The sequence below is a fragment of the Zophobas morio genome, unplaced genomic scaffold (genome assembly GCF_036711695.1).
Source record: "Zophobas morio isolate AGI-343-1 ecotype UQ-CSIRO unplaced genomic scaffold, CSIRO_AGI_Zmor_V1 ptg000004l, whole genome shotgun sequence".
NCBI classification, from domain to species: domain Eukaryota; kingdom Metazoa; phylum Arthropoda; class Insecta; order Coleoptera; family Tenebrionidae; genus Zophobas; species Zophobas morio.
In genome coordinates, this window is record NW_026972109.1 from 13222820 (window position 1) to 13249894 (window position 27075).

The window sequence follows — 27075 nt, forward strand, 5'->3', positions numbered from 1 at the left end:
AGAAATGTACAAAAAAATCGAAACTCCGATTTTGTATATATAACGAAGAGCCTTTCTTCTGAGAGTGACAGATGTTCTCGTGCAATAAACAGACGCTTGAAAATTTTGCAATTTTTGAATATATTGTTAGAAACACGAAAATGTTTTTAAACACTGCCACCTAGACATTTGTTTTCTCTCAATAATTGTGTCAATGTATGCAAACAGTCAACATTTTAATTTTTTTATGAATGATTTAGTCCTAAAATTTTGACAGTGTTTTTTCGAATATGGTGTCCGACAATTTTAAAATTTTAAATCTGGCCACATAATGTCATGCAATGTTTATTTTTGCACACGGATCAAGTACTCTAACTAAAAAAATTACTTGTCGAATCCATGAAAAAAGAAAACATTTTAAAGCGCAATAATTCTTCCTCGATGATGCCAGCATGTATTATTTATATTACTTTCGCAAAGATGCCATTTGCATATAAACAAGTGTTTATACGAATTTTGTCTACGCTAACAAAGTTATAGACGAACCTGCCAATTTCGCTTAATTGAAACATCGTATATTTATGTTCTTCCAATTGTTTCGTAATTTAAAAAAAATAATGAACTAGAAATAAATATTCCAAGCGAGAACCGTTAACGGATCCTTTCAGCAAACTTTCGACATAAATTGTATTAACTAAAAGATAAAGATGAAGATTTTTCTAATGAAATAATGGAACCAAACAAATGACTCATTTACATATGTCTAATCTCAAAAATTCATTCATAAAAACACATCTACTATTTATAATGAATATTTATGAATCAAACAAACGCATAAAATATGATTTATTTGTTTTAAAAGATTAATGGTGTGACTAGATTAGTAGAATGCTAAAGTAAAAGCTTTCAAAACCGCTCCACCCCCTCATTGTTAGTTCCCGGAACGATTTTTTCACAAGCAGACCTAAATAGACCGGTAATTATACGTTTTGAAGTTTGCCCATAATTTACACGAGCCGGTGAAGAGTAGTACTAACTGTACCGACCTACCTTCGATTGTATTCTACTCCAATTAGGCACAACTTATTCGACGCTCAATGATAACCAGTAAAGGTCCCACGGATAACAATCTCCCCTATCAAGGGTCCATAGGGGCACACTTCATAGAAAAATGCAATTTTAATTTATATAAAATAAACTTCATAGAACTGTGTTAGTGACAACTATACCCTCAGATCAAATGAGCCTAAAAAAGTCCCCGTGCGAATAATGTGATAATCTAGGGGAAGTTAGGCTAACAATGCCAAGCGGACGTTCACCTCCAGTTTTCCACCAACCCTACGAGCACGAAAATCTAGCCAACAATATGAAATCGGGTGTGTATTGAACCAAATCGAAGAAGACGATCTGAATGCATAATGTACAAGTTAGGTTACAGCTTTGAGATCCGTTGAATGTTCGAACAAGAATAGCGTTTGGAGGTAAAGACTTTTTGCCAGTATATAGCATCAAGTTCTTCTGCGAAGTTCATCTTTATGTATATAACAATAGGTTGAAGGCAGTCTCTGCATGAGTCTTTTAGATAAACTGAAACACGTCTTTGTACAAGTGTTAAAAGTACGTTTTCAGCAGGGCGACAACTGTATTTTGTGAATATGTTTTGTGGTAACTACCTAAATATTACCATCTTAAGGTTCAAAATTTCGTCTTTAAATAAAAATGAAATTGAAAAAAATGTCAACAGTGACGATTTTTGGACGTTTTTATAAATTTATGTAGGTGACAATATTTGGAACATATACTGCTCCAAATAATGCCCTATGCTAATTTGCTATAGATATAAAATAAAATGAAAAATCTTTTTATTTAGTTATAAACAATTTTTACCTTTTATTAAATAATAAAATAATATAATAATAATAATAATAATAATAAAAATATATGTATACATTGTATAAAAATTGGTCTAAAGTTATTTAGTCATAACTCCCTCGTTCCTGAAGTGCAATAGAAAAGAATCTAGTTTCTTAGATTAGTTAGAAAGTGTTATTCATTTTTTTTTGAGTGATTATAAAGAATTCTAATAAATAGGTAAGTATGAATTCATTTATAACCATAAAAGTAAACTCGTAATAAATATTTTGCACGTTCTGGATAGGATTTATCCAGAAAAATTTTAAGATGATGTCATCAAGTTTTTAAAAGGGGCAAACAGATAAATTTAGAACGGCGATTTTAAAACATTTCTGATTTTTTTCCAAAAACTGGAAGATTGAGCTAAAAAGTACAAACGGATTTATAAACTACACGCATATTTATAAAATTCAAAAATAATTTATTTTGCAAAATATGTAGGTATAGGTATAATACTCCAACTGCTGGTTCGTTTTTATGACTGTATCCTATTGTGAAGGAGTTAAGTGTTCCACAATAGGCCTCTGCCGTAAGTAATCTAGCGGTCATAAACCGTTAAGGGAGCAACTGTCCACACTACACAGGGCCGTATGCGCCCGTAAACCTTTAACATGATTTATGGCATGGCTATTTACATTTTCAAAAGAGTTCCTAATACTTGCGGTAATTGAGATTGCAGTGCCATAAAAACGAAGTCAGAGTTGGACCACTATATATGTAGGTACATCTAAAATTTCACAACAATCGGTTCAGTAGTTTCGAATCCTCTGAATAATAAAATCGCCAACAGACAGACTGTTTTATATTTTAGGAATCATGAAAAGTCGGGAAAACATGAAAAGCAATCGGGAAGTAAAAAACAACACAATCTGAAATATTTGCAAATATTTTTTACTTAATTGCCAAATAATACCTACTTTTATCGAATGTATTTATACCTACATAGGCGTCATAATATATTTACGCCTACGGAAATTTTAAATCTTTTGTGTAAGGGTATTTTATTTTTCCGATATATGTATGTATTAAAAAAACATAGTCTTGGGAATTATTAGCACAATGTATGATATCTTCACGGTTTCAAAACTTAAGCTTATTATTTGCATTATAAGTCAGTCGTTGAGATCATTTCAAGACAATGTTCTGCTTGCCATGGATGTTATCTTTACTGGAGCAATGTGCTTTCATACGGTAAGAACATAATGTACCTACACATGATATTTAAAAGCGAAGACATATTTTTCCCGCAAAAAAACATTTATGTAGATGAGACTACCAAGTGGCCGAATTTCTGAAAGTAAAACTAATAACATAATACAGTTACCTAGTGAAATTTTATGTCAGTATACTATAATGATGTTTTGATAATATTTTTATTATTAATAATTCATTTAAATAACGCTGTGATATAAATTCCAGTGTCATTTATTAATGCTAATTTTAAGCAAATGTGAACGGCTTGAATATGATAAATTATTAATTGAAATGTCAATCAGTTCATCAAATCTGTTTGATGTGGGCGTTAATTTTAGAATTTATATTCCCGGACGTTTCACAACAACAATAGAAAAGTAAATAATAGCTATTAATGTTTGTATGATACATGTCATAAATTTAGTAGATTAGGTACATATTTTTTAAAATTTTCTTGCGTTAAGGCTCGTCCACATTTTGGCAGAATCTCTCGTGTTCTTTTCCCAAACCTCTCCTTGAAGTATAGTCGCGGTCAATTAATCAAATCCCGGGGTGTACAGACGCGTCAATAAAACCGTGTGTATGTTGTCTAATTAGGAATTTAGACAAGTTTTCTCGAAAGCTCCGCCTCATTGTTTGCGCACGCACACGTAGGCGTTCCCCTATTCTAATTAAGCGCTCTTAAAAAAAAAGCAAACATGTAAATGTCAACCGGCCGTCTCGGTTCGTAAAAAACCGTTTAAGTACAGTCTCCAACCTGTTTGTTTAAAAAGCGCCTATGCCATAAGTGTAATATCCTCGCATTTACCCAACTAAACCCGTTTCCCGAAGTGAAAATAAAAGGCGTGGCGTCTCGTTGTAATTCCATTTGTATTGCTCTCGGCAGCCAATCCCGTCGTGCCATTATAACACGGGGGCCGTCCGCGCAGCACCTATCATTGCACACTCCTCCCCTCCCCATCGGGTGGCTCAACCACGTTCCCCTCCCGATCGCGTTTCGACTTGATCCGTTGCTTATTAGCTGAAGAGGTTCGGTGTCGGTAGCACGCAGTTCTGCGCTAAGTAGCCCCATTAGACACTTGTTATCACGTAATTATCATGCTCCTCTGAGTGCCGTGTAGTCTGTGTCAGTGCGGTGGACATGTGGTGTGAGTTTCGCCGACGGGAGGTGACGATGGGCTGCTGAACAACTGCGACCATGATGCCTCTGGCACCGACTCCCATCGTGGCGGTGCCGTCCAAGCCCAAGATCGGTTTCTCCATCGACTCCATCGTGGGCCAGAGCCCCCAACACTCGCCGGTGCACTTCTCCGAGGGCTCGGCGCCGCTGTCTCCGGGTAGTGACGATCAGCGCGCGAACGGCTCCTCGTCGCCGCCGCGTTCTCCTCCCGCCTCGCCCAAGCAACCCATCATGGTGCCGGGCATCCCGGCGCACTCGCTGGTGCGGCCGAGCCCCACGTACGACCCCAACCTAGTGCCCAAGAACGGATTCCTGCAGCCGGAGATGGTGCACAACCACCAACAACACCCCTTCGCGCTCGCGGCGCACTTCCAGGGGGCGGCGCTCGCCGCCGCTCTCACCTCGGGTCAGCACGGCTTCCCGCAGCCGTCACCGCTGGCCACGCACCAGCCGAGGGACAGCTACCCGCTGTACCCGTGGCTGCTGTCCAGGCACGGAAGGATCTTCCCCCACAGGTTCCCGGGAGGTAGGTACTTACAAATTCCCTTTGAAAAAGTTCCAAGTTGTATGGGATTTTGGAAATTTTTTGAAAATTTGGAAAGAATGTGGTTTCCTTAAAGTTGATAAAGGATATTATTATAGAACCGGTCAGCAATATAAGCGTTCTAAAGCGACATAAGCCGGGTGCTAGGACGTTATGAGCGTCAACAATTACAAAAGTTCTAAACTATATAAGCACACGCAAGTTCTAATTTAATTACAAAGTGTTCTAAGTTTCAAAACAACCTACCATTGACACTTAGGTGATAAACATCTACTGCCTAACACTTTAACTGTCAGGCATGTGCAATTGTTTGTACTCCCAACAATTACAAGTGTTCTAGGAAGGAGAACTTCAGCACCAGTGTATATGATTTTCGACAATTTAGGTATAACTAGTGTAGAGGTGTATTAAACCACCGAAGAACATATTGAATAATTCAAATTGACAAGCCAGTCTTGGTATAATTATCAAGGTGATACATATAATAATCAGTGAAAGCAGTTATCGCTAACGAGAAAAAGTCATAGCAAAATCGCTTTTATCTTTGAGCTATGAGACAAAAAAGAAGAGTATCCTAAGATTCGATTTTTTTCCAAAGAATAACAACATGTTTTTGAGCCGAAGATTATACGTTAGGTTGCCTATCTTCAGTCGCGGTAGAAATGTTCATAATCTTAATGTGAGTCCAAATCTTTTTTATTCAATTTTCGTCTAGCACCGTAATCTCAGATCGTGCCTAGACGCTTAAAACTTAACATTTCAGCATAACCTATGTAGGAAGTTGGCACTTTTTTAAGCTTGCAAAAAAACCTAAAACAAATTTGTGGGTACGCTCAAGTGTAAACAGTTACTGTAATAATAATAATAATACCAATAATAATTTAATATCGTGTTAAACACACTTAAATCCAGTTGTCATTAAATACTTTATTCTTGGATTTATGTAATGGAATACGGTGTAAACAGGAAGTGATGTGCAACAATTTAATCTTTTCTGTTGTCCAGGACTAAATAGGACAAACATCAAAGGACTTTTTATTTTTTTCTGTACAAATTTTGAGGGTTGCTCCTATTTTAGCCAAAGCAAGTTTCTCTTAAAAGTGTGTAGGTTTCTCCAGGAACGCTGGAAAAATAAATCTAAAAATCTGAAATTTTCAGAATAGCAGGTATAACTATTTATTACATACCGGAGGTTCCTTTTTGAGCAATTTCGTGGCAATGATGGAGGATATGATCTGATTTGCCCATTATATCGCAGTTTTTATTAATGATTTTATGGTTACGAAGGCGCTATTTCTGATTTTGAGAATTCTTTCTGTATTACGACTTCCTGTTAACCTATTCCAAACCACAGCTAATGTGGCCGCTAACCGCAGCTACAATTGTTTGATTTATGAATGTGGTGGGTTCTCTCATTTTAAAATATGGCGGCGTAAAAATCCATCAAATTTAAAGTCCATTATCTTCTTAATTAGTTTATATTTTGTATTTTACATTTCCAAAGATGAGGGAACCAATCTGAAAAAAACAAGATATTAATTTATTGGAGAGAAAAGGATTTTTTGGGGAAAAAATGTGGGAGTAGCAGAAAAATCTTATATCAGACAGTGTAAATATTTGTCAAATTTGTAAACAATCATTGATTAATTAATATTAATTCTTTACAATTTTTTGCTTTAACTTTCAGGTGATGGATATTTTTTGGTTCACTTTGTTTATTCCATATATGTAGGTAAAGTGCAACCAAATCTACACCACCACTAACGACTAACGTAACGGCTAAGTTGTCTAAAATCCAGTGTTAGAGATATTGCGTAAAATATAGTTAATCATGTTGGAATGAGAAATAATATATCACATAAATCACATTTACAACGATAGAAGCTTTTAAAATATTTTACAAACTTGTAGAAAAAAAATTAATGTTTACTTCACTCTAGACACGGACACATGAATGTAAAAGCGCAAGTAATGATGTATGTTTTGACTTTTTTTAAGAGGTCATAACTTCACAAATTTAAATATTTACAAACAACTTATAATGTAGAGAATTTATTTTTTCTAAATGATCACCAGCAATAAATAAAAAGTCACTCAGGTATTTTTAATTTTAATGGTGCTTATATTAATTAAGTGCTGATTTAAATTTCAAGACTAAAATTGCGACTAGAATTTTATGATACAGCGTTGTGAATTTGTACTTTACGCCCCGCAGACATTCTCCAACCCCCGAAAATTTACGACCCACTAGGCCTAATTTTTGAGTGTGAGCCACCCCAAAGGGGGCAATTTGTTACACCCTTATAATGAAGTTATTTGATGGAGACATAGATACACCAGCCATCTGTAACGCGTAGGGGAGCGATCCGAAATTGGTTCGTGGTATCGTTATTTATTTAAGTGGTAACACCTTGTAAACGATAAAGTTAATTAACGTAGGCTTCTACTGATAATTACAACTACGTTTTTATTTTTTTTCCGGTGTGAATTACTTTATAAATCGGTTATTGATATTATTATGTAATTTTAACCACAGCCTTAACAATGAAGAATGAAGTGATGATGTCATGATGGTTGTGCAAAGCTTGCAGAGATGGACTGACTGTAATTTTAACTAGTGATTATTTAATATTAACAGGTTTTTCTGCCACAATTATTGGTAAATTATATCCCCGAGTAACCACAAATTGCTAAAAAAGCCTTGTATAAGACTTGAATTAGTTAAGCTGATGCTATGCGATTTGCCTGCGGATTATCAATTAGGTGTTTTGTAAATTTTTTAGTTTGTGTTTGTTGTTTTAGTGACTTTTGCATGTACGTATTTGCATTTTTTATGTAACGAGTGGATGATAGCTTCTGGGTGTTAACGTTATTTTAGCAAACGGATTTATGCCAGATGAATGTTACTTGCGTCACTTTTCCAGAACTACAGACTATGAATAATTATGTTAATTTTAATGTTAAAGAGATTATGATGCGACGAAGTACTGCCTATTCAGTGTACACTTATTCTTGCATGAGTTTCTCGACCGGGTTCCGACGGTTAGTAGTCATTGCGTTCACGCAGGATATTAAGTAACGTATTAATCATAATTACTGGAAATTTACTCAATAAAAGTTGCTTACCCACAGTGCTGCATTTAGTTCTTCCTTTATATTTATTGCGTTACGTTATAACAATGTTTTTTGAACGAGTACCTAAAAAAAAAATTAAATTATTACAACATCTATAGGTATTTCTCAAGAATTTCGAATATGAAAAAAGTATCACTTTTTTTGTTTTCCTTCAAAAAGAAGTGAGAATTTTTAAAAATAAGCCAAATTTTCTAATCTGGAACATAAGTAGCATCAAACAGTACAACAAAATCTTTAATAATGCGTGCTACCATGAGTATCAGCCAAAATTTCGATTTCGCACCCACCTTTCGACATTAGCCCTATAGCTGTCGATCAAACGCTTATTCTCACTTTGCTTGGTCCTCTTTAATAGGGGTCACAATCGCCCAAAACTGGAATCATTGATGTAGAGGCTGTTGCTTCTCGGTATTGTTAAAAAATTATACAGTTCATGAAGTATGTAACAATACAATATCTTCAGACATAACATCTCTACTTCGGTTAAACAAACAAAAGACCTGACAACTAAAGTTTTAACGATTTATTTAGAAATTTATACTTTTAAGTTATTTTTTTAACCCCTTGATTTCATTCCATTAATCATCACATGATCTCGTCACAAATTACCCACGTCACTAAACATTCGCCATTTTGTTCAGCCTAACACTTAAACCATGAAAACGGACCCGTCCCAAGGGTCCGATTTATCAGCATTTTTTATTTAACTACTCAAACTCATGAAATCACTATTGTTACCAATGCACTCTAGTTATACATTCATTTAACCACACATCTACCTTGACCAAAGCCGAACCCAAAAACAAAACATCCCATTTATTAATCTCATTAACTCGTCAAAAATATGTCGAGGTTTAACACCTAAACTAGCTCATTTTCTCAAACAATGTCGTAATGTCACGTCATACCACGCTAAAAAATTAAACATTTGACCCACATTTTGATTAATGCGGTAAATATAAGTGATAAACCGTTTAATTAAACGGCATGTCGTTATTAATTCCACCCAAAAAATTTTTCTTAATCTCAGTAGCGTTCACAAAAAATTAATTCAGCTCCATTTCCGGTAAAGTCGACGAAATATTCGGTGAATAAATGATGAAAGCATTAACATAACGAACGTTGTTTTTGGTCCGCCATCTTGAATTTTGGTAGCGCGGATTGTGGAACAACACCCTGTACCTATGTTTATGTATGTACACATGTCTGCTTGACGCGATTATAAAATTTAAATGTTAGAAGTTGTAAAAATTACCGAACTCGTGTTCAGGTTTCCTTATATGTACTTAAAGTCATAAATACTGCAAGTTCTTGCACTAGAACATAACACGAATAAACAAAGAAGTTGTTGAGGTCAATGGTTTTTTTCTGGAATAAATCTTGCACAAATGTGGATGGACGTGCATAAATGCCCATCTCGGGCGTACGGCGCTTTTATTATTGTCACTATTATTATTATTATTATGGCACGGCCTTACATTTGCACTTAACATGGCCTAACACATTTGCAAATTTCCTCGCAATTTATTTATAGGTGAGCGAAATGTCAGACACATAAATGTTGTAAAAAAGTAATAAAATTATAAGATCGTAAAATCGGGAAATAACAAATAAATCAAATTTTGGCGCGGAAACACGTTCAGTGTTTGAAATGATCATTGCAGTGTGTTGTCGCACCAAGAAATTTGTCTCTTTTTGGAAACATGGTTTTTTAGGTCACACCTGTTTGTAGTTTTGAATTGGTAATTTGTAATGGGCACGCATTTCCGGCGCTGGACTTATTATTTACAAACGATTGCTATTAATTAGTCTCAATTTTGAGATTTTCCGCTCGTTCGGTAACTTTATTGGCTTAGTAGTCATAGATTACATCTAGTTTTTTGGCAGGAATTTTTTACCACAGAATTTAGCACTCACTTTCGTAATTTTACAAAAACCCGCCGCTCTCGATTATGTTCTAAACGCCCAATTTATAAATAATTGGCGGTTACACGTTTTCATGAAAACACACATTAAGCCCAGCACCAACCATCCAAACTACCAATTATGGGCAAGCCACGATTTTTTCAAATCTACTTTTAAACGGGATTTAATTAAATCTCTACACAGCCATCAAATGGATTAGTCATACGTCAGATCGATCACAGCTCGAATATTTGACAGATCCATCGACCTAATCACCATCTAGTTACCGTGCATTTAAACCCAGCCAACTTGGAAACAAATTATCAACAATGTTTCCGTGTCGGAGCTCTTTCCCTTTTCCGGGTGTCGACAAAAAGCGTCTCTTGCATCATGAAACAACAAAAGTGAATTGCCATTTGCATGGCAAACCTCGGAGTTTACTCTCCATAATTAGGGCTTTTTTGAGCGAGCAAGCAATTACGCTATTAAAGTATTAATTTCAAGTCTTAAACATAATAACAGTGGTGCAGCTCCTAGATATAATTACGGCGGCGCTGCTAATGTGTAAATAATTACCTCGGTTCAAGGTATTTCACGATCGCTATCTCGCGTTTCCACCGAAAAAGGCTCACGGACAGGGACGGACCCGGCGAAATTCCGCCCGGAAGACCAGAGAAAGCCGCCAACTATTTGCAATGAATCACAGCTGCGGCACGATCTTATTCGAACAATTTGGTGTACAGTTTTACACCCTGAATATGATCTACAGTAACAGATTTTACCTTACAAACTTAAATTATCCAAACTAAAATGTTTAATTTAAAAAAATTGATCTCATGTGGTACAAACAAACAAATCCAGTTTGGAAACGTCAATAAATTAGTCAAATTTTGGTTAGCCACTGCTTAATCGTGAATTTTTAATTATTCTTTAAAATTACGATGAAATCGGCAAAAGACTGATCAAAAATTTTTTTAGTGTCACTTTGTGTTATAGCCCTACATTTGTGTGACATTTTATTGCTTTTTGCCTTCTGTACGAAATAGTGTGCACCAACGTAATTAAAATCATGTCACTTATTAGTGCCTCGAAGTTTATTGCCCCACTATCAAAACCCAATTATTTAATAATTAAATTAGATAATTAATCGTCATAGACATACAACGGACAGGTGTGTGCCTACGGATCCGTTATAAAAACCTATTTAGATTTAAGTGGATAAAATAGCATTATTTTATGCCCCATCAGTGACTTGATTGGTGCGCTTTTTTCGCCTTAATTAAATTAAGCTCTCAATAATTTGACACTCAAATTAAACAAAACGGGCAAGTTTCGACTCAATCGAAGATCGCGCGAACAAATTACCCGAGCGCGCGCTCGAGTGCTTTTGTCGCAATTTGGAAAAACACGTGGTAATTGTTGCACGTTTCTAGGAATTTCTTCCGCTAATCTCGACGAAATTACGAATATGAAATATACCTCCACTTAGCTGTAATCCTCAAGGCAATTATCCGTAATTACAATCCTCATCACTTAGCTAAACACATTATGAAGATGTTCCGATAGGCCGGAAAAATCCCACGCTCGTTTATCGAAGAAGCGCTTTTTTTGAGAAATGGCTCTGATTTCAATTTTTACGTTGGGCCACCAATCGGCGGCCGTTTAGGAACGTTTAATTACGTCCGCCGAAGGCCGAAAAACGGCTGGCTAATTACGGCCAAGTCGCACCATTATACATGCGAGAGAGTAATCTAACATGTAAATGTATCCTTAGAAGCTCACAGTAAATTAGGCACGCAGGAAAAAGGAGCAAGCAAACGCCTCGGCCCGAATTATCATAATTTGTGAACGTATTAAGAGGGCCAGTGATTAAGAGGAGGCCAGGGCCGGACGGCGTACTTTTCGACACTAATTACTAACCCGGGGTTTGATTTTATTGTTCCATTCTGATTTATCACATTCTTAACCAAATCTGCCACAAGCTGTGTACTGGTAGCATCTATTTTCCTCGTGTGAATTCACGAATGAATGCATTTTTACATTTGCTCTGGTAATTTAAAAAAAAAACCTGTAGCAAGTCGTCAATGGTTTGTATAAAATGTAACGAAACAAAAAGCGCGACACTTGATACAGAATATCTAACTGAGAAAGGTTCACTCCTGCTAATTGATGACTATGTATCAATATGTTTAAACTCCTATAGTAACAGGATCTCTGAAACATTGTTTATTTTCTCTTTCATTCATATTACTTTACAAATCTCCAACGGTACTCCATTACTAATTTATATAAAATTATATAAACGAATTTTGCATATTTCTTACACAACATAACATCACCAACTTGTTCTATTAATATATTGTATTACTTAATTAATGACTAACACCAGTTTTTTATCATTGTGTTTCATTTTATTTACCGCAATGTATTTTTTTTTTATTTTCGTCTTTCATTCATCTTTTTATGTCGTTTTTTTTTTCAATTTCCAACGTGGTACTAAATATTTTGTTAATTGTTAAAACCATGTTAAAACACTGGAAAGTGATACCAAGAGATTTTCCTTTTTTTGTCGTAGGTACTGGATTTTAAATTTAACCTATGTTACTACATAATTTTTCTTCTTTTTTACTTGTTTGCAACTGCAGTTATGTAATAAACCGTTACTGAGTTTTTGCTTGTTTGTTTTTTGTCATTAAAATTTATTTGGTTCTATGATGATAGCTGTGGCTAAAGTCACGCAAATAGTGTGGGATTTCTTTTAATCACTTCCTTGACATTTGACGTTCACAAATCAAGCAAATAGTGACTTTATACTTAAAAAAAAGTTTTGTAATAACCAGAAAATACATAATTAAGAGCTTCATTTCCAAACTGCTTGCAGTGATGAATTAAGTCCTCTAAAACTAATATATGTATTTTAAAAGTATTTGATAATAGTGATTCCAAAATTATGTTTGATTATTTGAAAAAATACGGAGTGTACTCTGTCATTTGATTAGTGTTGTCTATTCTTTATTAATGATAAAAGTAATGGACTTAAAATATAAGACGACAAATAAAAAAATTCTTGTTGAAAGGCCTTAATTAAACATTAATAATAATAAAAAATAATAAAAACTTATGGGTGGAAGCGACGTCCAGTTTCATCCAAGAGATGTGGCAAAATAGCATCTGACATTGCGAAGAAATATTCATAGTATTTGGCGCTATGGGAAATTTCAGAGTCCAAGACCAGGGGCGGATGGGACCCTCTGGAAATCTGGAATTTTCCAGAGGAGTCAGTAGCTGTGGTACATCAAAGAATCCGCGTCCGAATCTAAATTTTATATACCTACTTTTAAATGAATTAAAATTTCGGCCTTTCAGACTCCGGAGTAAATTTTTCCGGGACTTATTCAGCAGGTCCTATCCATCCTTGTCCAAGATATACCACGAATTATTATAAATTTAGCCCGGGATTCAATTTCTTCTTGATTTGATTGTTCAGATGAGGACCAGATATGGAATTAATTGAAGGCAACAGTTTCATTTAGATATATTTTACCCTTTGAGAGCCTCGTTAAATTTTAAAGATGTATGTGGATCCAGTTATAGGAAGTGGAGGTTGTAGAAATTTAGAATAGAGATCGAAGTATGTCTGCACGTTACTTAAAATTCAATTTTATTTTATTTAATAAAGGAATCTATGAACTACTTACTATGAAGTAGAAAAATCAGATTTGCTTAAATGACCAACTGAATTTTGATATTCCAATCATTAACTCACAAACCTTCAAACTTATGAAAATTAGTATCACCAACCAATAAAACTAAATCTCACTGGTCACTACGTTCCATCACAACGGACTCCTTTGTCACATGTGCCTTAGCAACAGATAACACCTTTCTAATGATAAGGTTGCCCACCAAATTTTAATATAGCGAGTATTATTATTTGGCACAATTAATATAGTGTGCATAGCAACGGCATAAATTTTTATAAATAAAAAACTGGTGTTAATCGCTGTATTCGTTGCTAACAGTAATCTTTTATTGCACTAGTATACTTTTCCTACTCAAAATAAAGCAATAAAGTACTTTTTTTGCAAGAACGTAGAAAAATGTTTTATTAAATGCTATAAATTTGCACTTAAAAACCCGTCACTTGTAATTTTGTGATCACAATATAATCTATTTACTTAGTTTTCAGTCCTGGAACGATTTCATACTTGATTATTACAGTTAATTTTCCACATTTGAATTAGTATTTGTAAAATTTCTTCTAATGTTAGAATTTTAATAAATTTATTTTTTTAAATTTTAATGCGGCATTGTTTTTAAGTTAAGAAACAAATTATTAAGACTTTGAAACTGGTTGGTAAAATCTATATTTTTGGAAGAAAATGTAGAAAATGTCAAGCGTATAAAGCTTCTAATTATTGCTGTCTATGTTTATGAATCATAGTTTCTTATCAATAAATAATAAATCATTTTTTAGGCGACCAATACTAAAAGAGCTACTTTACGACTCGATCTGCGGCCGTAAAGTGTTACTTTTTCGGACTGAACCTTCAAAATTACTTTTTTGGACTGAAGTGTCATATCTGCTAACCTTTCTTCGAAGTGCTTGTGTGTTTACCTTACATTTAGCGGAATTCTTCTTATGTCCTACCAAATTACCTCAACAATAAGATGAGATATCTATTTGTCACAATTATAAAGACTACTGAAGCAAGAGTGATTGAATAATTTAAACATTTATGATGAGATTGGTTCTAAAATGTTTGTCGCAAAATATCGTTAATTACACATTCTCTTAATTAAAAGGCAAAGTAGATCTCTGATTTTGTGACAAATTCGTCAGGGTTTTGGTCCAACAAGAAAAGCAACAGTTTCCTCCTTTTTTAAGTCGTATGTTATTTTTCAATAAAATAATATTTCATAATCATTTTTTCAAATTTAACTACGAATTTTTACACGTGGTCGCCTAAAAATTCTGTATGCACCATGGCCAAAGAGATCAAGAGATCAGCCGAAAAAGTTTTTCTTTACGTCCTTGGTACATAAATAACTATTTTTCACTAGCAGCCTGGACGCATGCAAATGTCGACTCATTTAGTGGTAGCAAATTCAACTTTTGCTACCACGGGTTCAAAAAGAAAAATTGAGGTTATGTACGCAATGTTTGATGTGATTATTTCTTAAAAAATGAACAAATGTGTGCTACAAACATTACTTGAGTATAAGCATGGTAGTTGGTAGACGGTAGAAGATAAAATGATTAACTCAGCGACAAGTATAAACGGTTTTCTTTGCGTTGAAGATTTAGATCAAGTTTGATTAGAAATCAAAACAAAATCACGTTGCGTCAAAAAATTGAACGTTTATTTTTCAGTTTATTGTTTTATGGTTTCTACTAGTGAAAAAAATAGTATATTAACCACGGTTGCAAAGCCACTTCTAGACCTCGCACTTAGAGCCCTCGACGCTACGCGTCTCGGGTTCTAATTTGCGCTCGGTCTAGAATGCTTGGCTCTGCAACGTTGGCTAATAATATACTATTAAATTTCATTCCTTTCATTTTTCCATTTGGCTTTTGCTGAAATTTCTTATTGTGTGAATGTAGTTCTCCACAACCAGTGTAGGTATTTATGAAACTACAGATAGGTTACATGAACAGAATATTAGGTATTTCACCATGATAATTTCCTATTTATATGTGTTTAGTGTAGTAATTCTGTAATACACATTTTTTATTTACAATCTTCCTACTTCAGGCAAGCAACATAATTTCATGTTCAAAAGATGATATTCAACGACAAGAAAATTGTATTGTACCTACTGAAAAAAATCTTAGTAACGACAAGATATAAAATATCAAAAAGAATAAATTTATTAACTTGGAGAATGAAATGACTAGAAGCTGTACGTCGACGCATGATGAAATACCTACGTCACGTTTCTGTGTCTAATTTGTGTTGGAGTATCTTCTTTACTTTTATGCTTGTAACGGATTACCTTATGGATTTTGACGTTAATACATATAAAACAATTAATATAGTGCTATTTGATTGTTACATACCTTTGTAGACACTATACACAATAACTTTATGAAAAGAAATGTTATTACAATTTTCAATCACAATAAAAAACAACAAGGAACGAATATAACGCGTGTTTTCAAAACGTCAACAAACTATGACAACACAGAATGACAGTGCGGGCAAACAGCTGATTTGCCGCGCATGCGTACAAGTACAGTTTAGTGCCAACGCAAGGAAATTTAATACTAACTTCCTGAATCCAACCAACAGTTGGAACGGGATTGAAAGACGCATTCCTGATTAAAATATTAGTTAACTGTAACTGCCAAAAGCCTAAAAGGCATAATAAGAAGAATAAGAAAAAATTTAATAAATAATAATTTGTCGTTAACTGTTTTTGTCGTGAAAAATAACTATTATGACGTGCCAAGATATATTCCTCCTTTAAAAATATCCTGTAGATAGTAAAGTGTAAACTAAAAATGACGTCATCTCACGATTTTGCTAAGTAAATCCTTTTTAAATGGCATGCTTCTATTATAGATGTAATTTATTAGTCCGATTCTGTACAAAATTTGAAATGGTGATAATAAGAACAATAAATATTTTCTTTAACAATAAACAATAACTTCACTGTTTTTCTTTGTTGTTAATGCATATCAACACTATCGACGGTAATAATTATAAATTCGTAATTTGCGGAAAACTGTTTTGTTTTATGTTTTCGCGCTACTGACTCATAAAAAATGTCTTAATAAGGTTGTTAGAAACAATGAAATATAATATTCGGTTTACCTGTGTGCAACCTAAATAACAAGTGAATTTCACGATTTTCAAGAAGGCTTTAGTAGGACAGTACTATACATTGCTGTATAACAAGATGAAGATAATATTTATGAAAAGAGTAATTTTATATGCTGGTCATGTTTTTTATTGTTTTTAACGAGATACAATATACTTATTTTGGTTGGTTCCAATTTTCTAAGATAAAAACTGTATGGAATATAAACCATAAAATCGCTTTGGGTTGCACATCAGAATGTATTTGCATAATGTTACAATTTACAATATAATGCGTGACCAAAACAATACCCATTTTTGTTTATGAGTCAACAAGTTTCACAAGCAAAAATATATATTTCCCGAAATTACTTTTTGCTTCTTCACATTTACTCATTTATTAATAATAAATTATAAGCAAACCACGATTTTCTCAACAACTGGAGCTTTTATGGACGTATCCTTGTCATTTTTTTTTCATTATTTCCATTAACAACACAGTCACATTTCTATTCTTGTTACACAAACAAATCCACGTCTACTTAATTAATAACACAATTAAAAAGCAAACCGTGCTATATATTCCACACTAATAAGTACCCACATACAAAGTTTATTATCTGCACCTGATCCACTTCCCTTTTTATATGCATCGCGAAAGCAATAAAATCCACTACAAATGGATTTGTCCTCTTGATCGACGCACTTAAGGCACTAATTATCACAAGGAGACACACGGCAGACCAAGGCTGTGCCAGATTAAAATAAGCCATTCCTATTTAAAGAATGTTAAATAATTAATAAATACAAGCGACAATTGCAACAAAGCGCTTGAAGAATCTGTTAGTCTGCAATTACCGTGGACGTCTTTTTATGCGGCTGCTCTTCAACATTCTTTGTATGTAAAGCAGCCTTTGCGCACAAAACAACCACAAACAAATAGCTACAAATTGTTCCATCCGTGCACAACTTTATTTACTCGCTCTTTCGGTTTCAAAGCACGGCTGTATTCAAATCCAACAGCCATTAAACCAGCACTAAATATGCTGCTGCGGAATGCAGGAAATGTTTGTTAAATAAGTTCTTTTACCATTAGGAAATATTAAGTATTAACTAGCTGGACTTACGGCGATCGTTGAATCCAAACGATGCCTGCGGAGAGCGTCGACGGACGAAACTGAAGTTACTAATAAAATCGGTTGGAAGTGAGAGGCTCGGCCAGCCAACTTCCCCAAGACGTCACATTCGTTTTATCTTCTTTCTTTTTCGTTTAGTTTGGCTTCGAAATACCTCGCTAATGTTTGCCAATCGCTACAATTAGGGCCAAAACGCCGAAAATTGCTCTCGAAAACCAAAACCCATGCCCGTGGCGCAGCAGATGGCATGGGGTATTTATATAGCAATTAGTCAGCGCCGCCTTCCTCCTCGAGAGAACAATTAGAGCGCAATTAAGGCAGTGTTCTCCGCCGTAAAAAATGGAACAAGCCGTAATTTCAGACGAATTATAATAGAAATAGGGAGCACTTAAAGCGCCATTAGCAGGCACACCGTACACTTATTCGATTAATTACGGCGACTTAATTAAGCAGAAGGTGTCGCCTGAAGGACAACCTGTTATTGTGACAGCGTTGTGAAATTCATCTCGATGGAAAAAATCCGGGGAAGTGAGAGATTTATGCGATGACGGAGGTTGGACTGTTGATATGATCGTTAATTTGGTTGAAATGTTAAAAAAGTCGTGTTCTTGTGGCTGAACTGTGACGTTTTTTGCATTTTTGTACGGTTGTTGGCTTTGGTTTACAATATGTAATTATTTTAAAGTTTGTGTGTGGCAAAAAATACATGAATTGAGGCTCATTATGGCGTTAAGTGTGTGCATCGGAAATTAAATTATGGAGAGGACTTGTGTTCGGCTTGTAGTTGTCGTGCGGTTTTTAATTATTTATGAGTGAGGCGGAAGTTTGTGGAATGGCAATTAGCGGTGACGAGTGTCTTGAAAGGCGGATGATAGAAGAGAGGATAAATTGACTTGACCGGATAATTGTTTGTAATTTGGGTTGTTATGATATTCTAGTCTCAAGCATGAGATTTGCATTTTTTGTCCATTATTTATATTAGTGTTGCAAATTTTTTCGTGCGCAAGTTCTCACATTATTTTCGCATTCCTGCTCTTACGTAGTTGTTGTTTTATATTCCTGCAGGAATTGTTGATGTAAATTTTATTTATGACCTTCATATAATAACTTCCACAGGTTTAAGTTCACCTATTTATTATCAAAAATGTATGAAAAGAAATTGAATGCCAATTTCGACTACCTATACATTAATTTTTATTCAAAAATACAATCAGAGTTAATAAGAATCCCACACATTATTACCGTTTTGAAATTGAAATCAGCTGTTGAAAATTTTACCATAAACTTGCTCATGCCAGTGGCGTTCATTTGATTTTTGAAAATTTTTATATGAAAATATCACCTAATCTGGCTTAACTTGACCCGAACTGACTTAATCTGACCTGACCTGATTTGAGTGAGAAACCTAATTGGACTCTGGGATTCTTTGCACTAAATTTAAGGTGAGATTCCACCTGACTTGACTTGTTCTGACCTGACCTGATCTAACTTGACCGAGTCTACCTAATCTGGCCTGATCTGACGCCTTAGCAAGAGACCTGATGGTACTCTTTGGACTTGAGGAAGGAAAAAAATTTACCCCGAAACGTTCTGAAACAAAATGGCGAGAGAAAATCTTTTCACAACAAGAAACTTAAAACATGGTTAAAATTGTATATTTTTGCAAGGAAATATGGATTTTGCAATAATGGGGCGGAGCCTAATTGCAAAATCGATACAAATTATCCATTTTAAAATGTTTTAAGTTTCATGCCGTGAAAAGAAATCTACAAATATTATACCAAAAAGGCAAAATGTAGGCCCGCCCACCCGCCCTATCTCAATTGTGATGATTTTTTTATTCGCCGTGAACCAGGAGGATGGTGCTTGACTGCAAAATACTTATTTCTTTCCAAGAAATCAGAAACATGTTGTTGAATATCGTGTTGTTCAAAGAATACAATGTATATTAAGGAAAAAAGCCAAAATATAAACCCCGCCCACCCACCCCTTCTCAATTGTGATGACTTTTTTTACTCTTGTTAAAAACTTAAAATACATTTAAAATCGTAAATTTTTGTAAGGAAATATAAATTATATGTGGAGCTTAATCTTTGGCTTTAATTTTTTCTTAATATACGTAATATTCTTTGAATAACACGATACTCAAAAACATGTCCTACATGGTAATATCTTGTAGAGAAATAATAAGGATTTTGCAATTAAATTCCGCTCCTTTAACTCTCGACGATTAAAAAAAAATCGTCACACTTGAGATAGGGCGGGTGGGCGGGGCTTATATTTTACCCTTTTTCTTAATATACGTAGTCGTCTTTCCAGAACAAGAAACTTAAAACATGTTTAAAATGGTAAATTCTTGTAGACAAATATGGATCTTGCAACTAAGCCCCGCCGCTCGATCTGACAACGAATGAAAAATTCATCACAACTGAGAATTGAGATCAGGGCGGCTATGGGTGGGGCCTAATCTTTAGCTTTATTTTTTCTTAATATACATAATATTCTTTAAACAACACGATACTCAAAAACATGTTTTTAATTTCTAGTAGAGAAATAAGGACTTTGGAGTTAAGCCCCGCCTCCTTGGCTCACTACGAATAAAAAAATCATCACAATTGAGATAGGGCGGGTGGGCGGGGCTACATTTTGCCTTTTTTTCTTAATATGTGTAGATTTATTTCGACAACAAGAACTTAAAACATGATTAAAATAGTACATTTTTGCAAGGAAATATGGATTTTGCAATTATGGGGCGGAGCCTAATTACAAAATCCATATTTCCGTATACAAATGTTTCATTTTAAACATGTTTTAAGTTTTATGTTGTGAAAGTAAGTTGTGCAGTGCAGAATACTGATTCCTCTGCAAGAAATTAAAAACATGTTTATGAGTATCGTGTTGTTCAAAGAATACCATGTATATTAAGAAAAACAGGCAAGGTATAAAAACATCAAATGAGGTATGAATTTTTCTTCTGATGAAAAAATTGAGGGTCATGTTTTAGGTAACAAATATGAAAAACCGTCATTTATTTTTTTGGATTCTGAAGTGTCCTTTTCAAATTCTCCTATTATAACTTTTTTTCAGTAACACGTATTGAAATGATTATAATTTTATAATATAAAGAGGGTGCTTTCAATAATAAATATAAATACCCTGCCTGACCAATGAATGGTGGGCTGCTACAACATTATTGACCTGAGAGGGCTGATTTTTTTTTCAGGCATTTAGGACTCATAAAACAAAAAATGTAAAGGAAGTTTTAAATTCCTGGACTTTCAGTGTCTTGGAAAAAAACTTTGAGATTTATAAACTTTCAAAAATAGCCCACTTTGTCTCCTGAAATCATTATGTTGAAATTTGAAACTTTCAGAAAACATAATCTCCACGTTCATCTTTTAATGCCAATAAGTCTGGTTCTGTTATTTTTATCTCACTAAGAGATACAATTTTTTTACGACTGTTTCTGAAATTATTAAAAGTAATTGGCTTCCACAGAAAATTATTGGCTTACAATATAGTTTTCTTTCAGTTCCAATTAGTACTGTAGAAACTTACGTGCATGCACAGATAATACTTAAACGTGTGTCATAGAACTTTTTTTAACATCTTCTGAAACTACATTTAAAAAAATCATATCTCTTAGTAAGGTGAAAATAACAAAACAGGACTTACTGGCGCAAAAAGATGAAAGTAGAGACTATATTTCCTGAAAATTTCAGATTTGTATTTTTTCCTCAACATAACGATTTCGGTGGGTAAAATAGGCACTTTTTTTTAAGTTTACATACTTTAATCATTTTTTTTTTCCTCTAAGAAATGGTAGTCCAGGAACTTAACTCTTCCGCTACATTTTCTATTAAGTACTAAATGCCTGAAAAAAATACCATACATTGATGAATTGTCCAAATGACCCTTTTTCATACTGATGACCCAAAAAAATCATCCTCAATTTTCTTCATCAAAATCAAACATCATGCGGCACACTTTTTTTATTCAAATTTGGTGCTTTCAATGGAACCCCAGCAGCTATAAATTAAAATGATTATACCACGTATATTCCCTTATCAATACGCACGCTATTACTCAGGAATTCATCATCACCACTGACTGATTTTCTAATTAATTGCCTAATCAGTATAATGGATTAAAAATACCTTCAATGTGTTTCAATTAAGTTATATGATTGCGTTTGAAGTAAATAAACACAGGTCGGCGACGCGGAGGTGGTTTCCAACATAATGGAATACATTTAATGCCTTTCTAAGTAATATTTAGCATGTCATTAAGTTTTAGTCAGGCTTTTTTTAAGTTTTTTATTTATACGCAGCTTTCATAATGATTGTAACATCCAAGTGTGCCCTGATTTGTTCCGCCTCTTTCGAAGTGTGGATCTAACTATAATACGATAGATTTAAAATAACACCTTTATTTGAAAAACACGTTATCAACTCTGAGCTTTACACAATTACAGCGACAATATCGGCTGCAGTTTCGACTGTATTTAGATATATGTAAAGATAATGTTGTTATTTATGAGGACGAATTAAACATAATGAATTTAAGTTCAAAAGTATTCATGAAAAGAGATAAAAAATAAAAAAAACGATAATAAATTTCGAAAACGGAATCGATGATAGATCGCCCATTACATCAATCATAGCAGCCAGGTGCCCCATCCGGTGCTTAAACCCGTGAAAATTCACATACTACTGAAAAAACACCGGTTTCTCAATTTAATACTTTCATCAATACTATAATTAACGAACATTTGATTTTATAGCAAAATTAGAGCTAATGATCATGTTCATAATAATTAAATTTATAATGAAGCCATAACCATACACATTCTCCGTACTAGCTCCAATGAAAACCATCAAAGAAGCCGGCAATTATCAATAAATAAATTAATTTTTTACCGCTAGTTTTGACACGTTTACGACAACCCGTCAAAAGAAAACATAAACATGAAAAACCGTCTTCGCAAAAAAGTGCACCATTTTCCCAATCCGAGTAGACCTCGCCATTCACTGACCCCTTTATCCGGAATTAACCCGCCGATCTCTATTCATAAGCTGATCCTCATCCATCAATCACGAATGACTCATTATTTATTTAAACAAACCAGATGATTGATTAATCAATTACGACCGAAATCCCACGATAGTACGGTGACTCAGTCCGCTGATAACCGAGTTATCTGTGGTTCTCGGGCCCGACGCGACCTCTGGGGTACGCCGCGGCGCGCCGCAGTCGCCCACTCTCGTACCATTCCTATTCCGCGCGCGTCTCGCTTGGTATTCCGCGCCGGTCCACCATCAGTAATGTTTAGATTTTTTGCATTATAAAATGACCGATTGTCTTAAATGCCAAATAAGCGCGCGAAATGCATATAAATTACGGAAAATTGCCGACACGGCCCATTTAATTTGTATAATTGCACATTTTAATTATTTTCCAGCTACTAGGTGGGCCAGTAATAGAAATTAGAAAATGCAACGGCTGACACGCATTCAAATCTCTTGTTTAAGTCGTCGTAATTTTACGCGATTGTGACATTTAAACGGCGAATGAATTTTTATTGTGTCATTAAGCGCGGCGGTGCGGAGAGCGAAAAATGGCGGTGTGGCGATTTGCGCGAAAAATGGAATCAGAGCCGTGGAGGAAATTGAATACATTGAGGAAATTACTGCTACTAAGATGATTGTTTTATCTATTAACCGAAGTAGTTGATATTTTTTTTTCATTAAACAAATATTGGTGAGTGGTCTTGGAAAATTCGGTAGACTTATTGCGTCACCCATCCATTTTTGGTCGCTTTATTGTTTGATGGTATTGTTTATTGTTGCTTTCGGATGAAATTACCGAAAGGACGGTTGTTATAATATTGTTTATTAAAATAACAAGACAGTTATGATTCACAATAGTTTTGGTACCGTTGAAGCGTGAAGAAATAATTTAAGTTTTTAATATGAGAATTTCGCCGACACTTGACAGTTCACCATAAACAAAGGTGGCGCTCGTTTTTGGCTAGGTCATTACATTCTAGAGTCATATATATTTTTTAATGAAGTCTGTCCAAAAATGGCTTGTAACAAATTACTTCTGATTTTGTGAAATTGTTTTTTTTATGATAACCCCTGTAAGTTAAAAAAGATAGTGTGGACTGCTACAGTACAGGTAAAGAAGCATGATATGCGTGATTTCAAGTGAGTTTTTCCATAACAAAATTTTGTAATGACGTTATCATTTTGTCAAGGATACATATTATTTTGAAGTTGCGGTATAATATAGTACTGTATACTCAAATCTTCGAGAAAATGGAACGGGCCCTTCTTGATTTAATCAATAAAATAGATTGCATTATTAATTTTTTTTGAGTCACTATGTATAACTAAGCATAAAAAATTGTAACGCCTTTATAAACCACTAATATAGGTTCATTATATTTGACAAATTTAATACAGGATTTATTCGGCAAAATTAATGACGTTATCAATTTTTAGATGGAATAAACGGATAAATTTTGATTAACGATTTATAATGCTTACGATGAGCTTACAATGCTTGCAAGATTTAAGGCTATTCGGTTTTAGAGTTTCAAAGTTAAAGTGCAAAATGTCATCAATTTTGATTTTCTTTCAAAAAATATGAATGTCTAAGGTAAAAAATCGATACAGATTCATAAATTACAAGTGTAGAGGTAATTTATTTCATAAAATTTAAACAACGACGACTAGACAAATTTTGATCAGCGTTTTACCATGTACACGATACTGCTTACGTACGCATAAAATTTTACAATTGGTCAAGTAGTTTCGGAGGTTGCCTCGTAATGAAAATGGACACAGACCACAGACACGCAGAAACGTGAGACTTACTTTTTTGTAGACTTGGGATAATGAAACGTCGAGAAAACATGAAAGTAGCTGTTCGTTATATGGATCCTATTGTATACTTCTTTCTTTGTAACACTGTCTAAAAAGAGTTTCAAAAAATAGAAGTGGATGAGAAAATTACATTAGTATATTTCTTTGATTTTGCAAAATTTTGAAATGACGTCATCAATTTTATGGAAGGGATGAAAAGGCAAATACTTATTAAAACTTTACCATCTCCACAATAATCTTAAAGAAAGTATAACATTTCAGAGCTATCGGTATTTTAGTTTGTAAGATAAATAATGCAATTTGGTTGAGCAATTTTATTTTTAGCTAGCGTAAGTGAAGGAAGGATCGGGCGACTTCCTGTTTTCATGTTTTCTCGACGTTTCATGACCCCTATTGTTGTCATTTTTATATCTATATTAGAAATATCGTGTAGATGGTAAAACGCTAACCAAAATTTGTCTAATCATTCTCACCCATACTCTTTGATAACGTCATCTTAGACTTCTCCATTGTAACTTACTGAAATTTTATAAAATATGATACTGCTGTACTTGTGGTTTATGAATCTGTCTTGAGATTTTTCTCCAAGTATCAAAATTTTCACAAAAAAATTAAAATTGAATAAGAGCCTTTAATCCTAATATAAGCGAAGCGCTCGGAACGCGAAAGTCGTGGGTTCGATTACTTTATGAGGCATTGTTTTTGTCATATACTGTACCTGGTATTATCTATATATTTTTTAAATTATAATGTTTATCATAATTAAGGGGTGAAGAAAGTTTCGTCTATAGAACCTTAGACGAAATTTTGGATATTTTAATTTTTTTTTGGTGACGTCATCTCATTTTTTGGTATGGGAGGACAGGCAAATTTTGGCTAGCGTTTGACGATCTACACGATATATTTAAAATAATCTAAACTTCAACGATCTGTGTGATATTTTTGATATATTACATATAAAATTTCGAAAAAAGGGGGACCTACTTTCATATATTCTACGAGCTATGAGACGTCGAGGAACCATAATTAATCATTCGTTAAATGTAACCATAACTTTTAATAAAAAAATTAATAATTAAAAATAAAATAGAACCAAAACAAAATGGAGAAATAATGTAGTAAGTGTTCAAGTGTTCAATTGAAAAAGTCATAAAGTTGACTTTGATTTTTTGTAAACATTGTGAAGTATTTTTACAATGAACCTAAAATTTAATCGATGGCAGCAGATAACACGGAAATGTCAATACATACATAACTGTATGGAATAATAAAACACATGCGTTTTCGCTACGTTTTCTCCTGTCAAAAAAGCAGGGCCAACTTGATGACTTTTTTAATTGAACAGCCGTCATATTTGTGTCGCTATTTTGATTTCTATTTGACGACTGTAGTTAGATCTTATGAGGTCTAGTTTTTTTTAATATCTTAAACTGTTGTTAACATTCATGTAATAGACCACCTACGTATATGCGAATACAGAACCAAAGTGAATTCATTAAAGATATGTAAGATACACTGTAGATATCTTATAATTACATTACATTTTTGTAATTCTTCTTGATATAATCGTTAAGTCTTGTACTGTGTAATTATTTGGTTCAACTTACTTATAAAAATTCTAGAAATTTAATTAAACTGGTTTTCATTAATCTTCATTAAATCTTTATAAATTACTCATATATATTTAATAAAAACTCTACAGCTTCACAGCCGATTATGCTGATGACAGAAATATATTAAAGAATTAATTAGTTAATTAAAAATAACTTATGAATTAAAATTGTATACAGATGTACCGTAATTAGATTCAACATGTTTGCCAAGCAAAAATACTCCAGTTCCAATGAACTTATCGTACCTTTTTTTATGATTTCGAAAAATTAACCAGTTTATGAACTTTTTCGTAAAAATTTCGACATTTCTGTGACCAAATTTATCGTTATTATTACAACAGCACCGAGCGACAGATGGGCCGCGTAAAAAATGCGGCGGCCATGTTGGGTTTTTTAGTGACACCCCTAAAGAGAGTATGATTGACTTTTGAATTGTTTAATTTGATAATAGAGTGGCTGACAATGGGACTAATCTAGTTTGCACGCCCTGGAAAAAAGGGCAGCGGATTGTGCCGATTCGCCGGAGCGTGAATTGGGCGAATTATAAAAAGAGGATCATGTCAGCGAGGGGGTGAGGGCTTGCGAGGGTAAAAACGAACTTGATCCGTTGACGCCTGGAAAAGACGACGATCGCGAAAAAGGCGACATTTTATTGGCTTGTTTACACGCGATTATAATGAGAATTATGGTCCTTTATTGCGAAAATAAGTGTGCAAATCCATCATAAATAAAAGCGAACAACGTGCTTCGCGGCTCAAAACATTAGTTTATTGGTCTACTAT

General features: G+C 34.1%; 1 protein-coding gene and 1 long non-coding RNA gene across 4 annotated transcripts in view; one reads left to right on the forward strand and one right to left on the reverse strand.

The window, feature by feature from the left end:
* Window positions 1-4101: 4101 nt before the first annotated feature.
* The window catches only part of LOC135141954 (homeotic protein empty spiracles-like), a 49727-nt gene continuing 26753 nt past the window's right edge, over window positions 4102-27075 (forward strand). For both annotated transcript variants that reach the window (XM_064073571.1, XM_064073579.1), the window contains exon 1: window positions 4102-4793. In XM_064073571.1, the coding sequence (XP_063929641.1) occupies window positions 4286-4793 (508 nt within the window). In that variant the 5' untranslated portion in view covers window positions 4102-4285. The remainder of the gene's footprint in view (window positions 4794-27075) is intronic.
* Window positions 5763-8421, reverse strand: LOC135135183 (uncharacterized). Of its 2 annotated transcripts, none has more exons than XR_010281459.1 (4): window positions 8234-8421; window positions 7938-8009; window positions 5999-6329; window positions 5763-5934 (listed from the first exon to the last, which is right to left on the reverse strand). It is a non-coding gene; the product is annotated as an uncharacterized LOC135135183 (long non-coding RNA). The 2 variants fall into 2 exon arrangements; XR_010281460.1 differs by having other exon boundaries at window positions 5763-5948.